At 41.9% G+C, this 22,332-nt stretch overlaps 1 protein-coding gene across 2 annotated transcripts in view; it reads left to right on the plus strand.

Annotated features, from left to right (window-relative positions):
- The first annotated feature begins 373 nt into the window (after window positions 1-373).
- LOC139574173 (uncharacterized) overlaps window positions 374-22,332 on the plus strand; it is a 30,154-nt gene continuing 8,195 nt past the window's right edge. The window contains exons 1-10 of one of the 2 annotated variants that reach the window (XM_071398440.1): window positions 374-10,640; window positions 10,733-10,786; window positions 10,922-10,990; window positions 15,030-15,139; window positions 16,867-17,004; window positions 17,138-17,210; window positions 17,340-17,393; window positions 17,594-17,650; window positions 17,821-17,896; window positions 18,188-18,277. In XM_071398440.1, the coding sequence (XP_071254541.1) occupies window positions 15,047-15,139; window positions 16,867-17,004; window positions 17,138-17,210; window positions 17,340-17,393; window positions 17,594-17,650; window positions 17,821-17,896; window positions 18,188-18,277 (581 nt within the window). In that variant the 5' untranslated portion in view covers window positions 374-10,640; window positions 10,733-10,786; window positions 10,922-10,990; window positions 15,030-15,046. The remainder of the gene's footprint in view (window positions 10,641-10,732; window positions 10,787-10,921; window positions 10,991-15,029; window positions 15,140-16,866; window positions 17,005-17,137; window positions 17,211-17,339; window positions 17,394-17,593; window positions 17,651-17,820; window positions 17,897-18,187; window positions 18,278-22,332) is intronic. The other variant, XM_071398450.1, reaches the window with a different exon arrangement.

The raw sequence follows: 22,332 nt of genomic DNA on the forward strand, positions 1-22,332 counted from the left end.
AACAAACTCCCTCACGACGCCAGGTCAGCGGAGTCAATCACCACCTTCCGAAGACACCTGAAACCCCACCTCTCCAAGGAATACCCAGGATAGGACAAAGTAATCCTTCTAACCCCCCCCCCTTAAAAGAGTTAGATGCACCATTGTAAAATGGTTGTTCCACTGGATATCATAAGGTGAATACACCAATTTGTAAGTCACTCTGGATAAGAGCGTTTGCTAAATGACTCAAATGCAAATGTAATTATACTGTTCACCTATCTTATACCTCTATATGTTATCCATGTGTGTAATTGTACTCCTACAATGCACACTCTAACTGCGTGTTGGTAATGTAGTTGTGTTAGCAAGGAAACTATACTTTGGTCCTATCCTGGGTATTCCTTGGAGAGGTGGGGTTTCAGGTGTCTTCGGAAGGTGGTGATTGACTCCGCTGACCTGGCGTCGTGAGGGAGTTTGTTCCACCATTGGGGTACCAGAGCAGACATAGACATAATAACATACATGTCAGACAGAGTGGCGCCTAAAAGCAATTGGACACTAGACATATGGTCTGACCATTCTATTACAAACATACATGTCAGACAGAGTGACGCCTAGAGGTAATTGGACACACTGGGATAGAGGGTCCAGCCACTATTATAAACAAATTGAAAGCAGATGGTGGTGAATGACTTCATAGGGGATGGACAATACTATGTGTGTATAAATAGAGTGGCTGGAGTTCTGAGAAAGGGTGTGTTCCGCGGGGTGTGTTCCGCGGGGACATGCCAGTGGGCTGTACAGTTGTAATAAAGAGCATGTTTGATTTTAAAAGTTCTGGTAAGCGTTGTATTTGAAAATGATTTTCCACGACATATTTGGCGAGCTTGCCAGGAGGGACAGGGACTGAGGAATGGCGTTCAGGGCTGGAGATAGTTTCTTTGGACAATCTGGCAAACAAGGGTGGCCGCCCAACTAGACGGTAAGCAAGTTCTTACAATAGTTGAAATGTTTGTGTAAGATTGCTTCAGAGATACTGTCTCAGCGAGAGGAGCGCCACGTAAGTCTCTCTTTCAAATTTCCTAAAATGAAACCAGTAAATACAAAAGAACTTTTAAATTCAATGAATTTGCATGTATGTGTAATTTGGGGAATGGTATTAAATATAAATGTATGCGCATGTATAGAGACTGAGTGAATAGGTGTTGTGAACTTTGCTTGTGTTAGATGTAGAGTGAGCATGCATGCGCTCGTTCAGATCAGACCGTTCGAATGTGTAGCTTAAATGATGCGGTTGTTTGCGCATCTGGCTGAGATGGCTGGTTAACATTTTTGAAAAGGTCTGCTTGGGTGGGATATTCACGGCGCGGCAGAAGGGTCTGTTGGTGAATATTTAGTAGTTAAATTAATATTTCATGGTTACCGCTTTGAAAGAAGGACTGAACGGATGAAATATTTAGAAGGCAGGAAGAACGTTAGCCCGATTGTGCGACGTTCAACTGCAAAAGTAGCTTATACGGTCAAAGCATAAATCAGTAGGTTGTAGGAAAACGTTAGCCCGATTGTGCGACGTTCAACTGCAAAAGTAGCTTATACGGTCAAAGCATAAATCAGTAGGTTGTAGGAAAACGTTAGCCCGATTGTGCGGCGTTCAACTGCAAAAGTAACTCATACGGTCAAAGCATAAATCAGTAGGTTGTAGGAAAACGTTGGCCCGATTGTGCGGCGTTCAACTGCAAAAGTAACTTATACGGTCAAAACATAAATCAGTAGTTAAATAAATATTCATAGTTTCCGCTCTGAAAGGAGGACTGTATGAGTGAAGTAGTAGGTGCAGGAAAAACGTTGGCCCGATTGTGCGGCGTTCAAATGCAAAAGAAATCCTGCGAATAAAAAACCGCTCTGTCTAGCTACCAGGGTTTGGTAATTCAGTAGGTCACGCCACAATACTACTCTAATAATAGAAGAAAAGATAAGTATTGGGGGTTGAATAGAATATGAAGACAAGCTGATCCGATTAGACAGTAGTCTCGTCATATTGTAGAAGTCTAGGCTTATGTAGGTGGAAGTGAATTAAGTCAATAAGGAAAGACAAGTTGTGTGTGTGTGTAGGCAGAACGTCCAGGAGAGGGAGCGCGCAGCTCTCCTGTGATAGAGTAGAGTTGATGAAGGGTGTCGTTAACTGCTATTAGGCAGAGGGAAAGAAGTTAAGAAACATCGAAGTAAAATAAGTTATAAGCAAGGATAAAAACACTGATGTGATAAAGTAGTAAGCGACCATAGTAAAATTACTAAAAAGGTATCAAAATAAATAATGAATAAAAATAATTAAAGAGGAGTTAACCGAATAGTATAATATGAATAGAACAGTGTGGTAACAAAACAGAAAGTAGAATCGTTGATAAAATGAAATTGTACTATAAAGTTAAAAACGAATCTAGGTTAGTTAAGATAAATAGTGATAAATAGTGAAATTCAGGACAGATTAAGGATTCACGAACGGTGTAACAAAGGAAGAGGAAAAAACAGGCCGTTGATCACTCTGTGTCTACAGAAGCTACGGTCTAAAAATAGCCTGCAGGGTAGACAGCGGTGCAAAATCGAGTGGCCAGGATAAAAAGGACAACAGGGGTGACTTGACTCACTAGTAAATTGACCATAGGATCAAACAATAAGAATATGGAGAAGAGGTAAGAAAGTAGAGACAAAATAAATAAATAAAGGTAATAGTAAGACGTTAGATAGAGATCTTAACGGAGCGGGCAGTGGACCTGTGTGGCTCAGTTGGTAGAGCATGGTGTTTGCAACGCCTGGGTTGAGTGTTCAATTCCCACGGGGGGACCAGGATGAATATGTATGAACTTTCCAATTTGTAAGTCGCTCTGGATAAGAGAGTCTGCTAAATGACTTATATGTAATGTAAATGTAATCATAAAATTGATTAGAGCTATAAGAATAGAATAAACCAAACGGATAAAATGAATAAATAATGATATCTGTAAAGGGAAAAAAAAAAACAGTGATATTTGAAGTACTGTACTAGAATAAGACATTAAGTCATCTGTAGTATTCAGAAATAATGTATGTACTGTATAGAGTAGGCTTCGATAAAAGAAATTAAGTGATGTGACAAATGAATTATTAATTGGAAAGGAGATTGGCTCTACCTCGGAAAAATAGTAAATAAAAGGTGTAGAAATACATGGGAGTATTTAGGAAAAATAAATAAATAAATAGTCGCATGGGACCAAAATGTGAAGCTCGATTTGTAGGCGTTCTGATGTCAACATTCTATCATCAGAAAATACATTGCGATGAGGTTGTGTGTGTGGTTCCTTTAGTCCTCGCAGACGTGCGGGTGATTGGCAGAACTATTGACAAGATCTAAGAACCAATAAGAAAATAGCTCTCTGTTTTGAATATGGATATAGCGGGTTATGGGGAAAATTAGTGTAAGGTGACACTAGAACTTAGTGCGGTAGCAGGAAATGCCGATATACGAGAGTTTATTTCCTTGTCAAATTAACAAACAACTAATCGGTTTGAGGTTAGTGTGAATGGAATTTTTACTTGGCGGTGTATTGTCTCTGAGCGAACAATGAGTGGTTCATAGAGATTACAGTTTATATGTGGTCAAGAAGAAGTATTAGATCACGTTTGACTTGACATATAGTAGAGTACAGATGGAATTTTAATTGTTAGACATTCTATACCGTCATTCTCTGAAAAATGTTAAGACGTTTATGGAATAAAAACTATTTGCAGATTAAAAGCTGACGTTGTGAAATTAACGATATGTATACTTTCTTTTCCAGGAAAGAAAAAAAAAGGGTTTAATCTTCTCTGGTCAAAATATCATTGGAGTCTGCATTACTGTGGAAAGCAGTTAATTAAAGTCAGACGCTTTAAAAATAAAAATATCTGGATAAGGCTAATAAATAGAGTTCTGGATAAGTGAGTCCAGTCCCTGTGTGCTATTGGCTATGGTTTACTAGTAAGTGCACCATGTACTGGGAATGAATATACATTAGTAGATTTATTGGAAGGGCTTTTTCCACTTCAGTTTCAATTTGGGTATGCAGAATGATGGAATTATTTTTTGAAAAATGTATTTAAGTTGTTCCTAAAGAAAGGGGAGTGGAAACATTTTAATGGTGTCAAAATGCCCTGATTCCTAAGAATTTCCTGTGAAAGACTGATCACCTTTTACTAGAAATTGTTGGAACAGGTGGGATTTAATTTTTAAATGATTAAAAGACACAAGACTCTATTCAAACTGTATAATTACTTTGAAAATCTATTATGTCCCTGGGAAAATTATGAAGAGTTGTACCCTTAAATTGAATAAGTTATTCAAATAGGTTTATTTTAATTTTTATTTTCGATATAACATGGGTTCATAGGTAAAACTATCAGTTCTTTGGGGTTATGGTCTTTGGGGGAATACACAAATGTGTTTTGTTCATTATGCATATAAAAAGTGTTGAAAGTTATTCTAAAAGGGTTTATTGGAGTGTGGGTTTCTGTAAGGGTTTTGTTGATAACTACATCATCTGTAATTCATCTGAGAGATCACCAGTAGAATAAGGGAGTTATCATAAGAAGGTGACGTCAGAATGCTTTAAGGCATGGGAGAGAATATCACCACAAGTGGGTGTGGAGATCAAACCCACCCTAACCGACTGAACAGTGAGGGACAACTGTGTCTGATGACCTGTGAACTGTATCTAAAAAAAAGACATGCTGAAATTATGTTATATTTGTTGGGAGAATAATGACTTAAGGTTATTGGGGTACTGATTTTTTTATTATCAGGCCACTCATGAGAGAAACTGAGACAAAAGGGCTATTGGGAAAATAGATAGTACTGGTATTTAAAGTGTTTAGTATAAATGTTAATTATTAAAGGGATGATGTGTATTGAATAGATGAGGTCATATTTGAGTTAAAGGTAACACTAAGGACTGTTATCCTGAATATTGGATTGGGAAAAGTATTTCAAAAAGAACTGTTTAGTTATTTGGATATAGAACTGTTTAACGTTAATAGGCCTAGGGAAGCTCTGGAAACTAATCCTGAGACAAGGTGGTTGACAAAACTTACAGAATTTTAGATTAAAGGTTTTTTGTTTCTTTCGTTTTATAATGTCATTAGAATTGGAATGATAAAATGTAATGTTTAATTGAATAAAAAGGTAGTCTGTTGTGCGAAGATACCCATGAATGAAGAAGAAAGACACCAACAATAACTTGGGCATAGAATGACACGGATGGATGTTTTCTCCAGGTTTCATTTCTTTACAAATAGTGATAATATTGCACATGTGCAATAATTATTATAATTTTTTTTTTTTTTTTTTTTTCTCTTTTTCTCGTTTGGTCAATTTATTTTTGTTTTGAGGAACATAAGGTTGTGTATATGTTCCTGAGGAGGGACTGATATAAATGATATATAAATTGACTTAAGGATGTTTTAAGTATGTATCAAACAATGGCAGTTATGGGTTAGGGGACTTATAAATGAAGGTAATGGTAGTAAAGGGGTGTTATTTCTAGAAATATGTATAAAAATAGAGATAATTCACAGAAAAGGAAAGACAGCTGGCTGTGTAAAATATAGGGACAATTCTAAAAGTAAATAGAACAATTCACATATCTAAAGATATGGTAAAAAGAATAAGTGGTGGCATTTTGAACATTAGAGCAAAAGTTTAAGAAACTTATGACATAGTTTTGTTAGGATTGGATATTCTTCCAACTGGAAGACGCTTGACTGATTACATGTTATTTTACAGCAGTTGCCGTAGGGACCATCATTTAACTATCATTATGAATATTTCTGTGGCAGGAGGCCAGGTATTGAGGCAGAATGTTTACATAGGGCTGTTATTAAAAATTAAGATTTAGTGATCTTGCTATAAGAAGGAAGTCTGTTGTCAGGGAATAACCCATGTGTTAGTGTGTATGTCCTCAGGAAAAAACAGCCAGAAATGGAAGGGCTTGGGCTGCATTCTGGAGATTGAGTGTACATCAAGATACACCAGGCTGGTGGTATACTTCTTACAACACTGCAGTGGTAAAGTTCTTTATGTCTCTCTTTGGTGGGTGCATAAGTCTCACGAGAAGTAAGGTCCAGCTGAATAATGGGTGAGCTTGAAAACACCATGACAGAGGATGTGGAATCAGAGAGAGAAAGAGAGAGAGATTAGATTCCACTATAGACATACTGGGTTGAGTTTGGAGGCTACATGTTTTATTTTTAATACATCATGTGAAAGAGAATGGATGATAGGATATTATACTCTAAACAAACATGTTAAAGGGATTGATATGAAAGCATATACAGTGTTGAATTAATTCAAGAAGAGAGAATGTTAATTGTAGGTTATGCACATGATTATCAGTTGAAATGGAGTAGATGGGAAACTAAGTAAAAATGACATGATTTGGGAACACCTCTCAGAACCTGTGGCCGAAAGGGGAAGACTGGGTGGAAGCATGAGGAAGCTTTTTAGGGCTTTTATTTTTGTGGAGTCCAGCAGAAAAGTATCCTGGAGGCATAGAGTCAGGTAAAGAGAGAGTGGGAATTGTCATGGTCTCAGATTTCAGTTTGCATGAATATATTTATGCATAACACATAACATTGTCAATGCTGTTATGTTTTGTCTGTTGTTTTCCAAGTCTTATGTTTAGGAAACCAGAAGGAGAGGGGTTCGCCAGCTTCAGCTGGAATGTCTGTTTGTTGTGTGATGAGTGATGGAAGTAAGAGGATGTATGGTGCAATCTTAGAACAGAGGCCATAAGTCTCTAAGTATGAATGCTTCACAGAAAGTAGGCAGAAACCTGAACCAGGATGAGAGGTTCTGCGTCTGATGATCCAAGGGGACCAGAAGGACCTCTCTCAGTGGTACCAGGAGATCTAGTCCACGTTGGAGGGATCCGGAGGAAGTGGGATCAACCGAGGAGAGATGGACCCTATGAGGTGGCCAAAGCAACAAGAACGGCCGTCCAAGTGAAAAGAAGCCAGACGTGGTACCATCTGAACCACTGCAGCTGAGTCCCAACAGAGAGAAGGATACAACCACATAGAGATGAGGACACTGAGGATGCTGATTCACCAGGAGGGAGCCTGGAGGGAGCAGGAGCAGCGGAAACGATTGAGATGCCAGGGAGGAGCCAAGAAAACAGTAAATCAAGTGAAAGCCAAAATATGACACGTGCACCGACTAATGCACCCAGAAGAGGAGGAGAGGCCTCACAAGGAACAGAATAAGAACGTTTCTTTCCTAAAATTGAAACCCTTCCAGATGGAAGCTAAGTCCGGCCTGAGGAGGGAGCTTCAGGTGAAGAAAGAGGAGGAAAAGTCCCGCAAGCTGAAGAAAATGGGGATTACCCCACAATTGACTTTTAAACTTTTGAATGGCCTCCTTTACAGACAATTGATGTTAGAACAACAAAAGAATAATGACATTGACATAATAGAAGCAACAGTGAATGCTAGTATAGAAACAACAGACTAATGCACAATCAAGATGTATGGTGGGAGCAGGAAGAGAAGAATGGAATCAGCCGAACAATCCAAAAAGACTGACAAGGTTAGAATCTATGTTCCACCTCAATGTATAACAGAAGCAGGAGAACTGAAGTCTATCTCAATCATAAGGATCAAACCCTTATCGGAGATTGCACTCTGTGGATGGACACATCACCAAACAAAGGGAGAAGTCGTTTGGGACCCGAAAGGATGTGACCTGACATGAATCAAAGAAAAAGACGAGTAGGTGCTCATCATGAACAAGATTGAACCAGTGGAAGGTGAAGACCTACCCCTGCACCTGAACAGGAAGAACCTGTGACAACAACAAGGGTGGCGGCTGCTGTGACGACCACAGTAGCTACCACTAGATGACATCGACTGCCCTTACCAAGCAGACCACCGTGCCAACAAAGCAACCTGAGACATCAGTCAGGAGAGTTTTTACTGATATTTGAAACTTTCTGATAAACTCTAATGATCTACCTCAAGATAAGAACATTGAAAAAGCAACAGAATTAGATATATCAGAATCAGAACCACTCAAGGACACTACATGAGAAGAAGTAGTGAAGAAGGAGTGATACGAATGGGCTAAGTATATGGCAAACAGACACAGAATGGACAATTGTATTTTGTGAAGAAAATCACCTTTGTCTGATCTTTTAATAGTCTCTGAACCAGCATCATGTAAAAACTGTGTAAGTTGTAAAAATGACTATTGTACCAATAGAAAGTATTCTATTCCCTTGTGTGACATAAAATGTAGGATTGTTCTGGGTAAGTACTAGGGGTAAAACTATGTTGAATGAGACCATGCTGGGAGACAATGATTGTGTTGTCTATAATATTAGAACTGAATTAAATGTACCTCAATTAGACAGAGGTACTGTGGTTAAAGGAAAATATGAATGTTTTTACAGCCATGACACCGAAGGAATTGATGTAGGAAACACCACTGTAGAATGTGATACTATTTGGGTTTTAGAGAATGTGGGAGTTCGTAAAAATAATGATAAAGGGTTGTGTGGTCACATAACTCAGGTTGCGCCATCTCTTAATATGTTGAAAAATCAAGACAGAGGTATTGCTGATAGTTTCTGGATGTGTGGAAAAAACTAACTGTTGAATGTATTGCCTGATGGATGGATTGGTCTTTGTGCCTTAGTTAGAGCAATTAAATAGGTTACTATTATTGAATCACTCCATGATGACTATGTTAAAACCTAGAGTTAAAAGGGTTTATGATAAGGATCCTGAGGTATACCTTAATGCAATTGGACTGCTTAGAGGTCTACTTAGGGATTTCAAGGCCAGAGAGGAGGTTAAATCAGGATTTGAATCTATATTTCTGTGGATAACACCAAATATGAACTTAGAATGGATTAATTATATATGATATAATCAACAGGGATTCATTAACTATACTTAATTGGCTCTTAGTGGAGAAGGGTGGAGTTTGTGTCATGTTTGCTAGGATGACCATCATGTTGGGAGGAGGGTTGTTGGCTTTGGGTATTGCATTTTGTTGTGTTATACCCCTGGTAAAGTCAATTGTGGTTCAGACAGCAGTTAAATAGATGTCTGTAAGGAGAGATGACCCTCCTGTGGTGATTGATCCTGTACCGAGTAGCCCAGGCAAGTATACTAATAAGTATGGAAAGCCTTGTAATGCGGTCGGTGGACCTTTGGACTGCCCCTTTGGGAATCCAAACTGTCTATATAGAGTAGTTCCTGGAGGTGGTTATGCTTGCCATGATCTTTGTAAGGATGGTCTACCTGTATATGCTGTATTTCCAAATTCATGTCTGCAAGGAGGATCATGTTGAAATGCTTAAATTTAGAATGATGTTGTGTCAATTTTCTTTTGTAACTGCATGTTGGTCTTTGATTTTTTCCTTATTCATTTATTATGATACTCCTTGTATTATTTTGATTTTCCACATAACTGAGATAACCTCAGGCAAGGCTAAGTACTTGCACGCACATGCTTCATCAAATCTGTAATATTTTATCTTTCTTAATTTTTACACCTAATTAGATCTTTTACTCTTATGTAAACTGGAGATGTTTGGTCTAGTTAGGTTTTTATTAATTTTTACATCTAATTAGATCTTTTACTCTTATGTCAACTGGAGATGTTTGGTCTAGTTCGGTTTTTATTACTGTTTCTAATTGGATCTTGTACTCCTATTTTAGTTTTAATCATTTGAGAATGTTTGGTCTAGTTGGTTTATGTGCTTTCTTCTGTTTTTGTATTTTCTTGTATATCGTAGGTATTTTCATTTACTATCCCAAAGTCATGTTTCTATTATTTATGTGGCTAATTAGCCCCAGAGGTGGGATTGTAGGAGTACAATTACACACATGGATAACATATAGAGGTATAAGATAGGTGAACAGTATAATTACATTTGCATTTGGGTCATTTAGCAGACGCTCTTGTCCAGAGTGACTTACAACTTGGTGTATTCACCTTATGATATCCAGTGGAACAACCATTTTACAATGGTGCATCTAACTCTTTTAAGGGGGGGGGGGGTTAGAAGGATTACTTTGTCCTATCCTGGGTATTCCTTGGAGAGGTGGGGTTTCAGGTGTCTTCGGAAGGTGGTGATTGACTCCGCTGACCTGGCGTCGTGAGGGAGTTTGTTCCACCATTGGGGTACCAGAGCAGACATAGACATAATAACATACATGTCAGACAGAGTGGCGCCTAAAAGCAATTGGACACTAGACATATGGTCTGACCATTCTATTACAAACATACATGTCAGACAGAGTGACGCCTAGAGGTAATTGGACACACTGGGATAGAGGGTCCAGCCACTATTATAAACAAATTGAAAGCAGATGGTGGTGAATGACTTCATAGGGGATGGACAATACTATGTGTGTATAAATAGAGTGGCTGGAGTTCTGAGAAAGGGTGTGTTCCGCGGGGTGTGTTCCGAGGGGACATGCCAGTGGGCTGTACAGTTGTAATAAAGAGCATGTTTGATTTTAAAAGTTCTGGTAAGCGTTGTATTTGAAAATGATTTTCCACGACACATGTTAATAATTTGATATTGATGTTATCATATTTCAGGAGCATTTGACCCATTTCATTGTGTCTGGTGCATCAGGTGAGATGTGTATATTGTTTTTCAAGTTTGAGGACACGTGTTTTTTTCACATATTCACAGTGTATATATATATATATATTGTGTTGTTCTAGATGAGCCAAAGAAGCCTTTGGAGAAAGAGCCTGACAGTCAGAATACAACTGCAGGTGAGTGTTCCTCTGTAACACAGAGCAGATTATATTGAAGGAGAGCTGTTGCTTCCACTGGCTCTCTGTTGGGTAGTCATCAAATGATTCTCAGTTATAAATGTCATTAACTATGTCTTTCATTTTATTTATAAGATGATGTGAAGCAGGATGTCGACAACGAAAACCCCAACCATGACAACACTCACACATGGCTCTTCCCAGGTGAGTGAGTCCACGTGATCATTGTGTGGTACAGTAACACTCTGTTATTAAGCTTAAAAACATGAAATAATATCATAGCCAATATCAATGGGTAAAACTGTGTTCAACCATTACAAATATTTTTGCATCTCTGACAAGTGATTGTTGCAGTCAAATTCCACTTGACCGTTGAGTAGCCCACCTGGCTGGCATGACAATGAACTGTGCGAAATGTGTCCTCCATTTGCAATTCAAGTGTATAGTGTTTCTTACCATGCCCCTGTTCTGACAGGGGCATGATAATGGCCCATTCTAAATCACAAAACTAATTTAAAATATATATATATTATTTTGTTAATGTAAAGACAAGATTAAATTGAGAATAGTCTGATGGGAGAGAATAGTATCACTTGTGAATGATGCCCAGCGTGTGCAGTCTATAAGGCAAGAAAAGGTGCTTGAATTTTTTGGTGACTTTTTCAAATCAGAGTTACATGTATCATGTAGCCTATAACCCATATGTATGTTTTGATATGGTTTTCTCTTCTGGATGTATCGACCAACGGCCTGTAAGGTCCTGACAGATACAGTATATACATGTTTTGTCCAGTATTCAGCCCAACTAAAAAGCTTTGACTTCTGGAGAACACAGAATCCAGTAAATATCTATTTGAGGACCAACCATCCATCAAATCTTCAGTAAGAAGTACTTTCCCTGTATAATGCTGAATATTATTGTTGATACATTTCAAAGTTAAACAAATGACTTTACACATTAACACAATACATCAAGATCAAATCAGAATGGCTGCTTCAGTTCCACGTCTTCTCCAGCGATGTCTAGAAAAATGGGACCTGGAGAAAGGTTGTGGGACGAAATGCCTCATAGGTTTGACCTATTTATATCATGGAGAGAGAAATCCTGACAAAGGAGGAGGCCATAGCCAACACCATCAAGGAGGAGGAGCTCTACCACAGTCTCATACATGAAATTCATCCAAACCACATGCACTCTGGCATATATACCTTCTCAGTAAGGAAGCAAGGGGGAAGCTTCTGATCAGAGGAATAACAGTCAGATGAAAACATGTTGAGTTCAAAGAGAACAATCCTTTCAGTTTGAAGTCGTGCATGGCTGACCAGAACTCAATTCAAGTTACAATTAAAAAACCACCTGAATCAGCAGTTGATAGTGTTGTGACTGAGTTTCTGGCTGAAGCTGTATGCAAGGAGGTGGGGAGGGTGATGAGGCACATGATAAGATACAAGGGTCAACTCACAAACTGCTCCAATGGAGATTGTTTTGTTTATGTTGAAACAGCCCCCATCACTTCCATAACACAGCCTGAAAAGAATGGCCCTCATTTGATCAAAGTATTTTATGATGAACAATGCCCTGCTCGTAGACAGGACTGGCAGACACAAACCCACTGTAGAGGGGGTCAGGAGATGGTTGAGTACAGTCCCACTGTAGAGGTGGTCAGGAGATGGTTGAGTACAGTCCCACTGTAGAGGGGGTCAGGAGATGGTTGAGTACAGTCCCACTGTAGAGGGGGTCAGGAGATGGTTGAGTACAGTCCGACTGTAGAGGGGGTCAGGAGATGGTTGAGTACAGTCCCACTGTAGAGGGGGTCAGGAGATGGTTGAGTACAGTCCCACTGTAGAGGGAGTCAGGAGATGGTTGAGTACAGTCCCACTGTAGAGGGGGTCAGGAGATGGTTGAGTACAGTCCCACTGTAGAGGGGGTCAGGAGATGGTTGAGTACAGTCCCACTGTAGAGGGGGTCAGGAGATGGTTGAGTACAGTCCCACTGTAGAGGAGGTCAGGAGATGGTTGAATCTGGCAAAGTGGCTACTAAGCCGAGTGACAATCGGCACCAAATAAAAACAGGATAAGGGTCCCCGAAGGAAGTGCAACTCTCTGGGGAATACAATTGAAGACAGCCAAACATCAATGTTGGCCATCATTCAAACAATCCGGAACCAACAAACACCCAAGATGCCCAGAGTACCAAGCTCCCCATCAGACTGGAGGTAGAACACCTGCAGAAAAGAAGACTGATATGGAGGATGTCATTCAGGGAGAGGTGGAGAAAAGTCCCCCTAATGAGCCTCAATAATCATTGATAAATGGTGAAACATGAATGAATGAAATCATCTAGGTGTGAGTAGTTTATATTACCGGGTTCAGAGAAGGACATTCTGTGAATGTGAGTATAACCTCTGTCACTGACATGGCTTTTCAAGAGAATGTGCAATCTGCAGATAATCTCACCTTAATGCAAACTCTTGATACATGTCACAAACAAAACACGCCTTCAAGACAGAAACTCAGTTCCCTTAACCCAGTGATTAGAAAACATCGTACCGTGAACCGTTTTCAAACCGTTCATCAGGTTAACGTGCTCTGGGACCCATCGTTCCAAGCCTACAGAAAGTCAGTTGTAATGTGTACGCTTAGATTTGGGAAGCACATACAGGGAGAGCAAATAAATAGAACACAGTACAAAACAACAAACACGAAAAGTGTACTGACATGAAACAGAAAACGAGTCATTGGTGCTTGAGGAAAGAACCAAGAGGAGTGACAGATATAGGGGAGGTAATCAGGAAGGTGATTGCGTCTAGGTGAGTGTCATGTAGCGCAGGTGCTTGTAACGATGGTGGCAGGTGTGCATATTGATGAGACAACTGGCAAAGTCGAGCGCCGGGGAGGGGGAGCGGGAGTAAACGTGACAGTACCCCTTCCCTAACGTGCGGCTCCAGCCGCCGGACGACACCAACCAGAGGGATGGTCCCGAGGACCAGGAGCAGGCCGGTCGCTTCTGCAGAAGCGCGGGAACCTGTAGAGCCGGCTTTGGTGCGAGAACCTGTAAAATGTACAGTCGTGGCCAAAAGTTTTGAGAATGACACAAATATTAATTTTCACAAAGTCTGCTGCCTCAGTTTGTATGATGGACCGTCTCCTAAAGTTGATTCAGCTGCGGGATCGGGGCACCACCAGTACAGAGCTTGCTCAGGAATGGCAGCAGGCAGGTGTGAGTGCATCTGCACGCACAGTGAGGCGAAGACTTTTGGAGGATGGCCTGGTGTCAAGAAGGGCAGTAAATAAGCCACTTATCTCCTTTCTGAATGTTTGGGGCATCCGGAAAAAGCAAAGGGAGTAGGCCCACTCACAATTTTGCCTAAGAACACAGCCATGAATAAAGAATGGTACCAATACATCCTCTATGAGCAACTTCTCCCAACCATCCAGGAACAGTTTGGTGACGAACAATGCCTTTTCCAGCATGATGGAGCACCTTGCCATAAGGCAAAAGTGATAACTAAGTGGCTCGGGGAACAAAACATCGATATTTTGGGTCCATGGTCAGGAAACTCCCCAGACCTTAATCCCATTGAGAACTTGTGGTCAATTCTCAAGAGGCGGGTGGACAAACAAAAAACCCACAAATTCTGACAAACTCCAAGCATTGATTATGCAAGAATGGGCTGCCATCAGTCAGGATGTGGCCCAGAAGTTAATTGACAGCATGCCAGGGCGGATTGCAGAGGTCTTGAAAAAGAAGGGTCAACACTGCAAATATTGACTCTTTGCATCAACTTCATGTAATTGTCAATAAAAGCCTTTGACACTAATGAAATGCTTGTAATTATACTTCAGTATTCCATAGTAACATCTGACAAAACTATCTAAAGACACTGAAGCAGCAAACTTTGTGAAAATTTATATTTGTGTCATTCTCAAAACTTTTGGCCACGACTGTACATCATTTTCTTTAGGAATGTAGTGAAGTAAAAGTAATGTAAATTACAGATACCCCAAAAAACTACTTAAGTAGTACTTTCAAATATTTTTACTTAAGTACTTTACACCACTGGTCCTATATGAGTGCTAGTCCTCTTAGACAATCTTTATCTATTGTTATTGTTCAATGTATCTAGAACTCAAACCTCAAGACAGTTTATTTTATTTTGTTTCTGTCTAAAGGAATTTGTAAGTGGTTTTCGTAATAATGCACATAACGTTGTCCTAAATAAAACTTTCTTGACATCCTTAGCATGTACTTTGGTGAAAATGTCCTGTGGACAATTGAAGAGCAGGGATGGTAGATACGTGTATCCATACATTCCAGGGGTACTTGACATTGCGGTGTTCAACAAGAACGGGGTAAGTTCAAATCTGTGTTTTAGTTAAGCTATACAGGAAGTAACAACTGCAGGAGAGCAATGGATGCAATCCACACAGAATTACTTGAATTAAAATAATACCACTACATACAGTGCATTCGGAAAGTATTCAGACCCCTTGACTTTTTCCACATTTTGATACGTTACAGTCTCATTCTAAAATTAATTAAATAGTTGTTTACCCCTCATCAATCTACACACAATACCCCATAGTGACAAAGCAAAAAAACATTTTGAGAAATAAGAAATAAAAAATGGAAATATCACATTTACATAAGTATTCAGACCCATTACTCAGTACTTTGTTGAAGCACCTTTGGCAGCGATTACAGCCTCGAGTCTTCTTGGGTATAACCCTACACACCTGTATATGGAGGGTTTCTCCCATCCTTTCAAGCTCGGTCAGGTTGGATGGGGAGTAGCTACACAGCTATTTTCAGGTCTCTCTATGGATGTTCGATCGAGTTCAAGTCCAGGCTCTGGCTGGGCCACTCAAGGACATTCAGAGACTTGTCCCGAATCCACTCCTGCTTTGTCTTGGCTGTGTGCTTAGGGTCGTTATCCTGTTGGAAGGTGAACCTTCGCCCAAGTCTGAAGTCCTGAGCGCCCTGGAGCAGGTTTACATCAAGGATCCCGCTGTACTTTGCTCCGTTCATCTTTCCCTCGATCCTGACTAGTCTCCCAGTCCCTTCCGCTGAAAAACATCCCCACAGCAAGATGCTGCCACCACCATGCTTCACCGTAGGGATGGTGCCAGGTTTCCTCCAGACGTGATGCTTGGCATTCAGGCCAAAGAGTTCAATCTTGGTTTTATCAGACCAGAGAATCTTGTTTGTCATGGTCTGAGAGTCTTTTAGGTGCCTTTTGGCAAACTCCAAGCGGGCTGTCATGTTCCTTTTACTGAGGAGTGGCTTCTGTCTGGCCACTGTATCATAAATGCTTGATTGGTGGAGTGCTGCAGCAATGGCTGTCCTTCTGGAAGGTTCTCCCATCTCCACACAGGAACTCCAGAGCTCTATCAGAGTGATCATCAGGTTCTTGTCACCTCCCTGACCAACTCCCTTCTCCCCCGATTGCTCAGTTTGGCCAGGCGGCCAGCTCTAGGAAGAGTCTTGGTGGTTCTAAACTTCTGCCATTTAAGAATGATGGAGGCCATTATGTTCCTGGGGACCTTCAATGGTGTAGAAATGTTTTGGTATTTTTTTAACACAATCCTGTCTCGGGTGCTCTACGGACAATTCCTTCGACCTCATGCCTTGTGCACTGTGAACTGTGGGACCTTATACAGACAGGTGTGTGCCTTTCCAAATAATGTCCAATCAATAGAATTTTCCACAGGTGGAATCAAGTTATAGAAACATCTCAAGGATGATAGATGGAAACAGGATGCACTTGAGCTCAATTTTGAGTCTCATAGCAAAGAGTCTGAATACTTATGTAAAGAAGGTATTGCTGCTTTTTAAATTTGTTTTATACATTTGCTAACATTTCTAAAAACCTGTTTTCACTTTGTTATTGTGGGGTATTGTGTGTAGATTGATGAGGATTTTATTTGTTTAATCCATTTGAGAAAAATGGTGTAATGTAACAAAATGTGGAAAAAGTCAAGGGGTCTGAATACCTTCCGAATGCACTGTATATTCTGTATTGATCATTTGACTTGCCTTTTTCCAACTTTAAATAGCTTTTTGCCTTTCTTTCCCACAGACTGCCATTGCCAACAGTGGAGAGGACAAGCCAATGGAATTTGATAAGAATGAGGTGGTAATGATGAACAACAGTTCAATCACCCTCTATAAATGCCAAAATCTGAAAATGAACATAATTTACATTGATTCTACACAGGTGAGCTCTGTAATTTCACATTATTTAGAGGTTGATTATAACAACTTACACATTTGTCTTTTTATTTATGGGTTTAATCCCGTATTGTTAGGATGCAACTGATTAAACAATATCCCTCCCCATTCCCTCTCAGCAGAAGGCTGGAACTGAGTCTAATGGTGAAGAACCCTCAGTTAAGGAGAGATGTTCCCATTACATTGTCACAGGTAGATAGTTGACATTCCTCTTTTCCATCAATTTCAAGTATCTTTCAAGGGCACATAAAGAATAGCACTAAATCATATTCATTAATTTTGAATTCTGTACACCTTTTAACCTCTGTCTGGCCTTTGTAGAGATGAGGAATGAGGTTGTGACAACTGCACCTTTGAATTCAACCATCATCCCAGGTGAGTACTGAGATGGCTAATTTTCACGATGAACATTGAGAGACCAATGTCAATCCCTTGAGAATTCGTTTTTTGATGTTTTTATATTCTGGACGCCTGCTTGGAAATTAAATTCGGGGAAAGACTACATAACTACATTCAGTATTTTTATTGATTATGTCATGGAAATAACTTTATTCTCTCTAATACCACCATTATAGACGGAGACCATCCTGATACAAACCGTGGTGACACTGATTTGATCTGGAAAATCATTGGTGAGTGTTTACGCAAATCTATCACCACAGCCTCCTCTGTATGAGCAAATGACAAGTAAATCTGACCTCAAAACAATGCTACCAAGATCAACTACTGTTAGAAGGTTATTTTTAAACCTTTTCATTTGTGTGAATATGTCAACATATGATGACTACATTTTGTTTTTCAGTTGGTGTTGTTGCTGTTGCTGTCATTGCTGGTCTGCTCTTTTTTTGTGTGTATGAATCTTGGCGAGACAAACAGTGGTGAGTATCCTATATAACTGTTTTTATAACAGCTTTATAACTGTTTTTGTCTTTAAGTCAATTAGAATTGTTGCAGAGGGTATATGATAGTTATGAGACTAGTTCTCTCTGTCTTACTACTAGGGTTTAAAGTCAGACCAATGGGGTCCTTGCAGGTCACAAACAGGATGAGAACAGCCTGGAACTTGCAGGACACTTACAAACTACAGTCTTGTCGGACATTTTGTAAAGTTACTGTTGTTTATCAAACATTATCATAATTTCTTATTAATGTAATAATCTCATCTTTAGCAACCAAGGCCACAGAGACATGGAAGAGGTTCAGGGCAATCCAGAACCAAACTCCATTCCTCTGATGCAGAATGAGCAACGTTATTCCAGGTAAACCTTTATACATCACTTTGATGATCTGTATGATAGTCTCACTGTCTTCAGCTGTTGCTATGGGTCATATTAGTTTCTGTCTCTATAGAACAGGGCTCTCCAACCCTGATCCTGGAGAGCTACTGTCCTGTAGGATTTCCCTCCAACCCTTATCTAGCACACCTGATTCTAATAATTATCTCAGGGATGGGCAACTGGAGGCCTGCGGACCCCCGTTTTACTGTTGACAGCTAGAATACACAAGGTACAATTAAAAAATGTGGTTGTTCATCAGGAGTTTTCCTCTTGTCATGTCAGTCATTGAAAATCACTCAATCACTAAATTTTTTTGATTGGTAAATAAATCTCACCAGCTACGTAAACTTGTAGTAAACATCGTCAAATTGCTGACAGGGGGGGTGGGCATTGATTTTGTAAGTCACTGTCACTTAGATATCATATTGACATGCATACATTTCTCTCCACCCTAAGGCAAAAATAGTAGAATTGCATGCAATTAGTTATAAAATTGCAAATCTTCTCTCCTCCATATGGCAAAATGTGTAGAATTGCAGCAAACTTGCTTTAAATATCAAATCAAATTTTATTTGTCACATACACATGGTTAGCAGATGTTAATGCGAGTGTAGCGAAATGCTTGTGCTTCTAGTTCCGACAATGCAGTAATAACCAACGAGTAATCTAACCTAACAATTTCACAACAGCTACCTTATACACACAAGTGTAAAGAGATGAAGAATATGTACATAAAGATATATGAATGAGTGATGGTACAGAACGGCATAGGCAAGATGCAGTAGATGGTATCGAGTACAGTATATACATATGAGATGAGTAATGTAGGGTCTGTAAACATTATATTAAGTGGCATTGTTTAAAGTGGCTAGTGACACATTTTTTTTAATCAATTTTTCCATTTATTAAAGTGCCTGGAGTTGAGTCACTATGTTAGCAGCAGCCACTCAATGTTAGTGGTGACTGTTTAACAGTCTGATGGCCTTGAGATAGAAGCTGTTTTTCAGTCTCTCGGTCCCTGCTTTGATGCACCTGTACTGACCTCGCCTTCTGGATGATAGCGGGGTGAACAGGCAGTGGTTCGGGTGGTTGTTGTCCTTGATGATCTTTATGGCCTTCCTGTGACATCGGGTGGTGTAGGTGTCCTGGAGTGCAGGTAGTTTGCCCCCGGTGATGCATTGTGCAGACCTCACTACCCTCTGGAGAGCCTTGCGGTTGTAGGCGGAGCAGTTGCCGTACCAGGCGGTGATACAGCCTGACAGGATGCTCTCGATTGTGCATCTGTAAAAGTTTGTGAGTGCTTTTGGTGACAAGCCAAATTTCTTCAGCCTCCTGAGGTTGAAGAGGCGCTGCTGCGCCTTCTTCACAACGCTGTCTGTGTGGGTGGACCAATTCAGTTTGTCCGTGATGTGTACGCCGAGGAACTTAAAACTTTCTACCCTCTCCACTACTGTCCCGTCGATGTGGATATGGGGGTGCTCCCTCTGCTGTTTCCTGAAGTCCACGATCATCTCCTTTGTTTTGTTGACATTGAGTGTGAGGTTATTATCCTTTTCCTCTGCAAAATGTTCTCTAATCCCCATAGCAAAATGTTGCTTAGGGCCGGCTCTGACTGCATGTGTGAGTGTGAATGTGGGTACGCAGACCCACGAGCCACTGTGGTCCCTCATAATGAATTCAGATTTTTGTGGCCCCCTGTAACGAACGTCGTCGGGAGAAGGAGAAGAGGACCAAGGTGCAGCGTGGTAAGTATTCATAATACTTTTAATAAATACAAACACCTGAACAAAAACAACAAAACGACAGACGAACAGTTCTGCAAGGTGCAATACACAAAACAGAAAACAACTACCCACAAACACAGGTGGGAACAGGCTACCTAAGTATGGTTCTCAATCAGAGACAACGATTGACAGCTGCCTCTGATTGGGAACCATACCAGGCCAAACACATAGAAAAGGACAACATAGAACAAAACATAGAATGCCCACCCCAACTCACGCCCTGACCAAACCAAAATAGAGACATAAACAAGGACCTAAGGTCAGGGCGTGACAGTACCCCCCCCCCCCCCAAAAGGTGCGGACTCCGGCTACAAAACCTGAACCTATAGGGGAGGGTCTGGGCCTTTCACCGTGGTGGCGGCTCTGGTGCGGGATGTAGACCCCGCTCCACCTCTGGCTTGTCCCACTTAGGTGGCGCCTCTAGAGCGGGGACCCTCGCCACCGACCACGAACTGGGGACCCTAGCAGCGGGCCCCAGACAGGAGGGCGACTCTGGCAGCTCCGGACAGGAGGGCGACTCTGGCAACTCCGGACAGGAGGGCGACTCTGGCAACTCCGGACAGGAGGGCGACTCTGGCAGCTCCGGACAGGAGGGTGACTCTGGCAGCTCCGGACAGGAGGGCGAATCTGGCAGCTCCGGACAGGAGGGCGAATCTGGCAGCTCCGGACAGGAGGGCGACTGGCAGCTCCGGACAGGAGGGCGACTCTGGCTGCTCCGGACAGGAGGGCGACTCTGGCTGCTCCGGACAGGAGGGCGACTCTGGCTGCTCCGAACAGGAGGGCGAATCTGGCTGCTCCGGACAGGAGGGAGACTCTGGCTGCTCCGGACTAGAGAGCGTCGCTGGAGGCTCCGGACTAGAGGGCGTCGCTGGCGGCTCCGGACTAGAGGGCGACGCTGGAGGCTCCGGACTAGAGGGTGTCGCTGGAGGCCTCGTGCCATAACTCCTCACTGGAGGCTTCGTGCCATGGATCATCACTGGAGGCTTTGTGCCATGGATCATCACTGGAGGCTTCGTACCATGGATCACCACTGGAGGCTTCGTGCCATGGGTCATCACTGGAGGCTTCTTGCCATGGATCATCACTGGAGGCTTCGTGCCATAGATCATCACTGGAGGCTTCTTGCCATGGATCATCACTGGAGGCTTTGTGCCATGGATCATCACTGGAGGCTTCGTACCATGGATCACCACTGGAGGCTTCGTGCCATGGGTCATCACTGGAGGCTTCTTGCCATGGATCATCACTGGAGGCTTCGTGCCATAGATCATCACTGGAGGCTTCTTGCCATGGATCATCCCTGGAGGCTTCGTGCCATGGATCATCCCTGCAGGCTTCGTGCCATGGATCATCACTGGAGGCTTCTTGCCATGGATCATCACTGGAGGCTTCTTGCCATGGATCATCACTGGAGGCTTCGTGCCATGGATCATCACTGGAGGCTTCGTGACATGGATCATCACTGGAGGCTTCTTGCCATGGATCATCACTGGAGTGGAGAGACACACAGGAGGCCTGGCTCTGGGAGAAGGCACAGGCTGAGGATACATGCAGGAGGGTTAGGGCTTAGCACAGGCACAGGACTCACCAGGCTTGGGAGACATGCAGGAGGCCTTGTCCTTGGCCGAGGCACCGGATACACTGGGCCGTGGAGGCGCACTGGAGGCCTGGAGAGCAGGGCTGGCACACTCCGTCCTGGCTCGATGCCCACTCTCGCCCGGCCGATGCGAGGAGCTGCGATGTAAAGTACCGGGCTGTGAACGTGCACTGGAGACACCGTGCGCTCCACCGCATAACATGGTGCCTGACCAGTACGACGCTCCACCCGGTAAGCACGAGGAATTGGCTCAGGTCTCCTACCTGAATCCGCCAATCTCCCCGTGTTCCCCCCCCAAAAAAAATTCTGGGGCTGCCTCTCGTGCACTTTTCCTCGAGCCAACTCCTCGTAGCATCGCCGCTCCGCTTTGGCTGCCTCCAGCTCCTCTTTAGGACGGCGATACTCTCCCGGCTGTGCCCAGGGTCCCTTGCCGTCCAAGATTTCCTCCCATGTCCAGGAGTCCATTCTTCCACGCTGCTTGGTCCGTTGGTGGTGGGTAGTTCTGTAACGAACGTCGTCGGGAGAAGGAGAAGAGGACCAAGGTGCAGCGTGGTAAGTATTCATAATACTTTTAATAAATACGAACACTTGAACAAAAACAACAAAACGACAAACGAACAGTTCTGCAAGGTGCAATACACAAAACAGAAAACAAC

The sequence above is a fragment of the Salvelinus alpinus genome, chromosome 1 (assembly GCF_045679555.1).
Source record: "Salvelinus alpinus chromosome 1, SLU_Salpinus.1, whole genome shotgun sequence".
Lineage (NCBI taxonomy): Eukaryota > Metazoa > Chordata > Actinopteri > Salmoniformes > Salmonidae > Salvelinus > Salvelinus alpinus.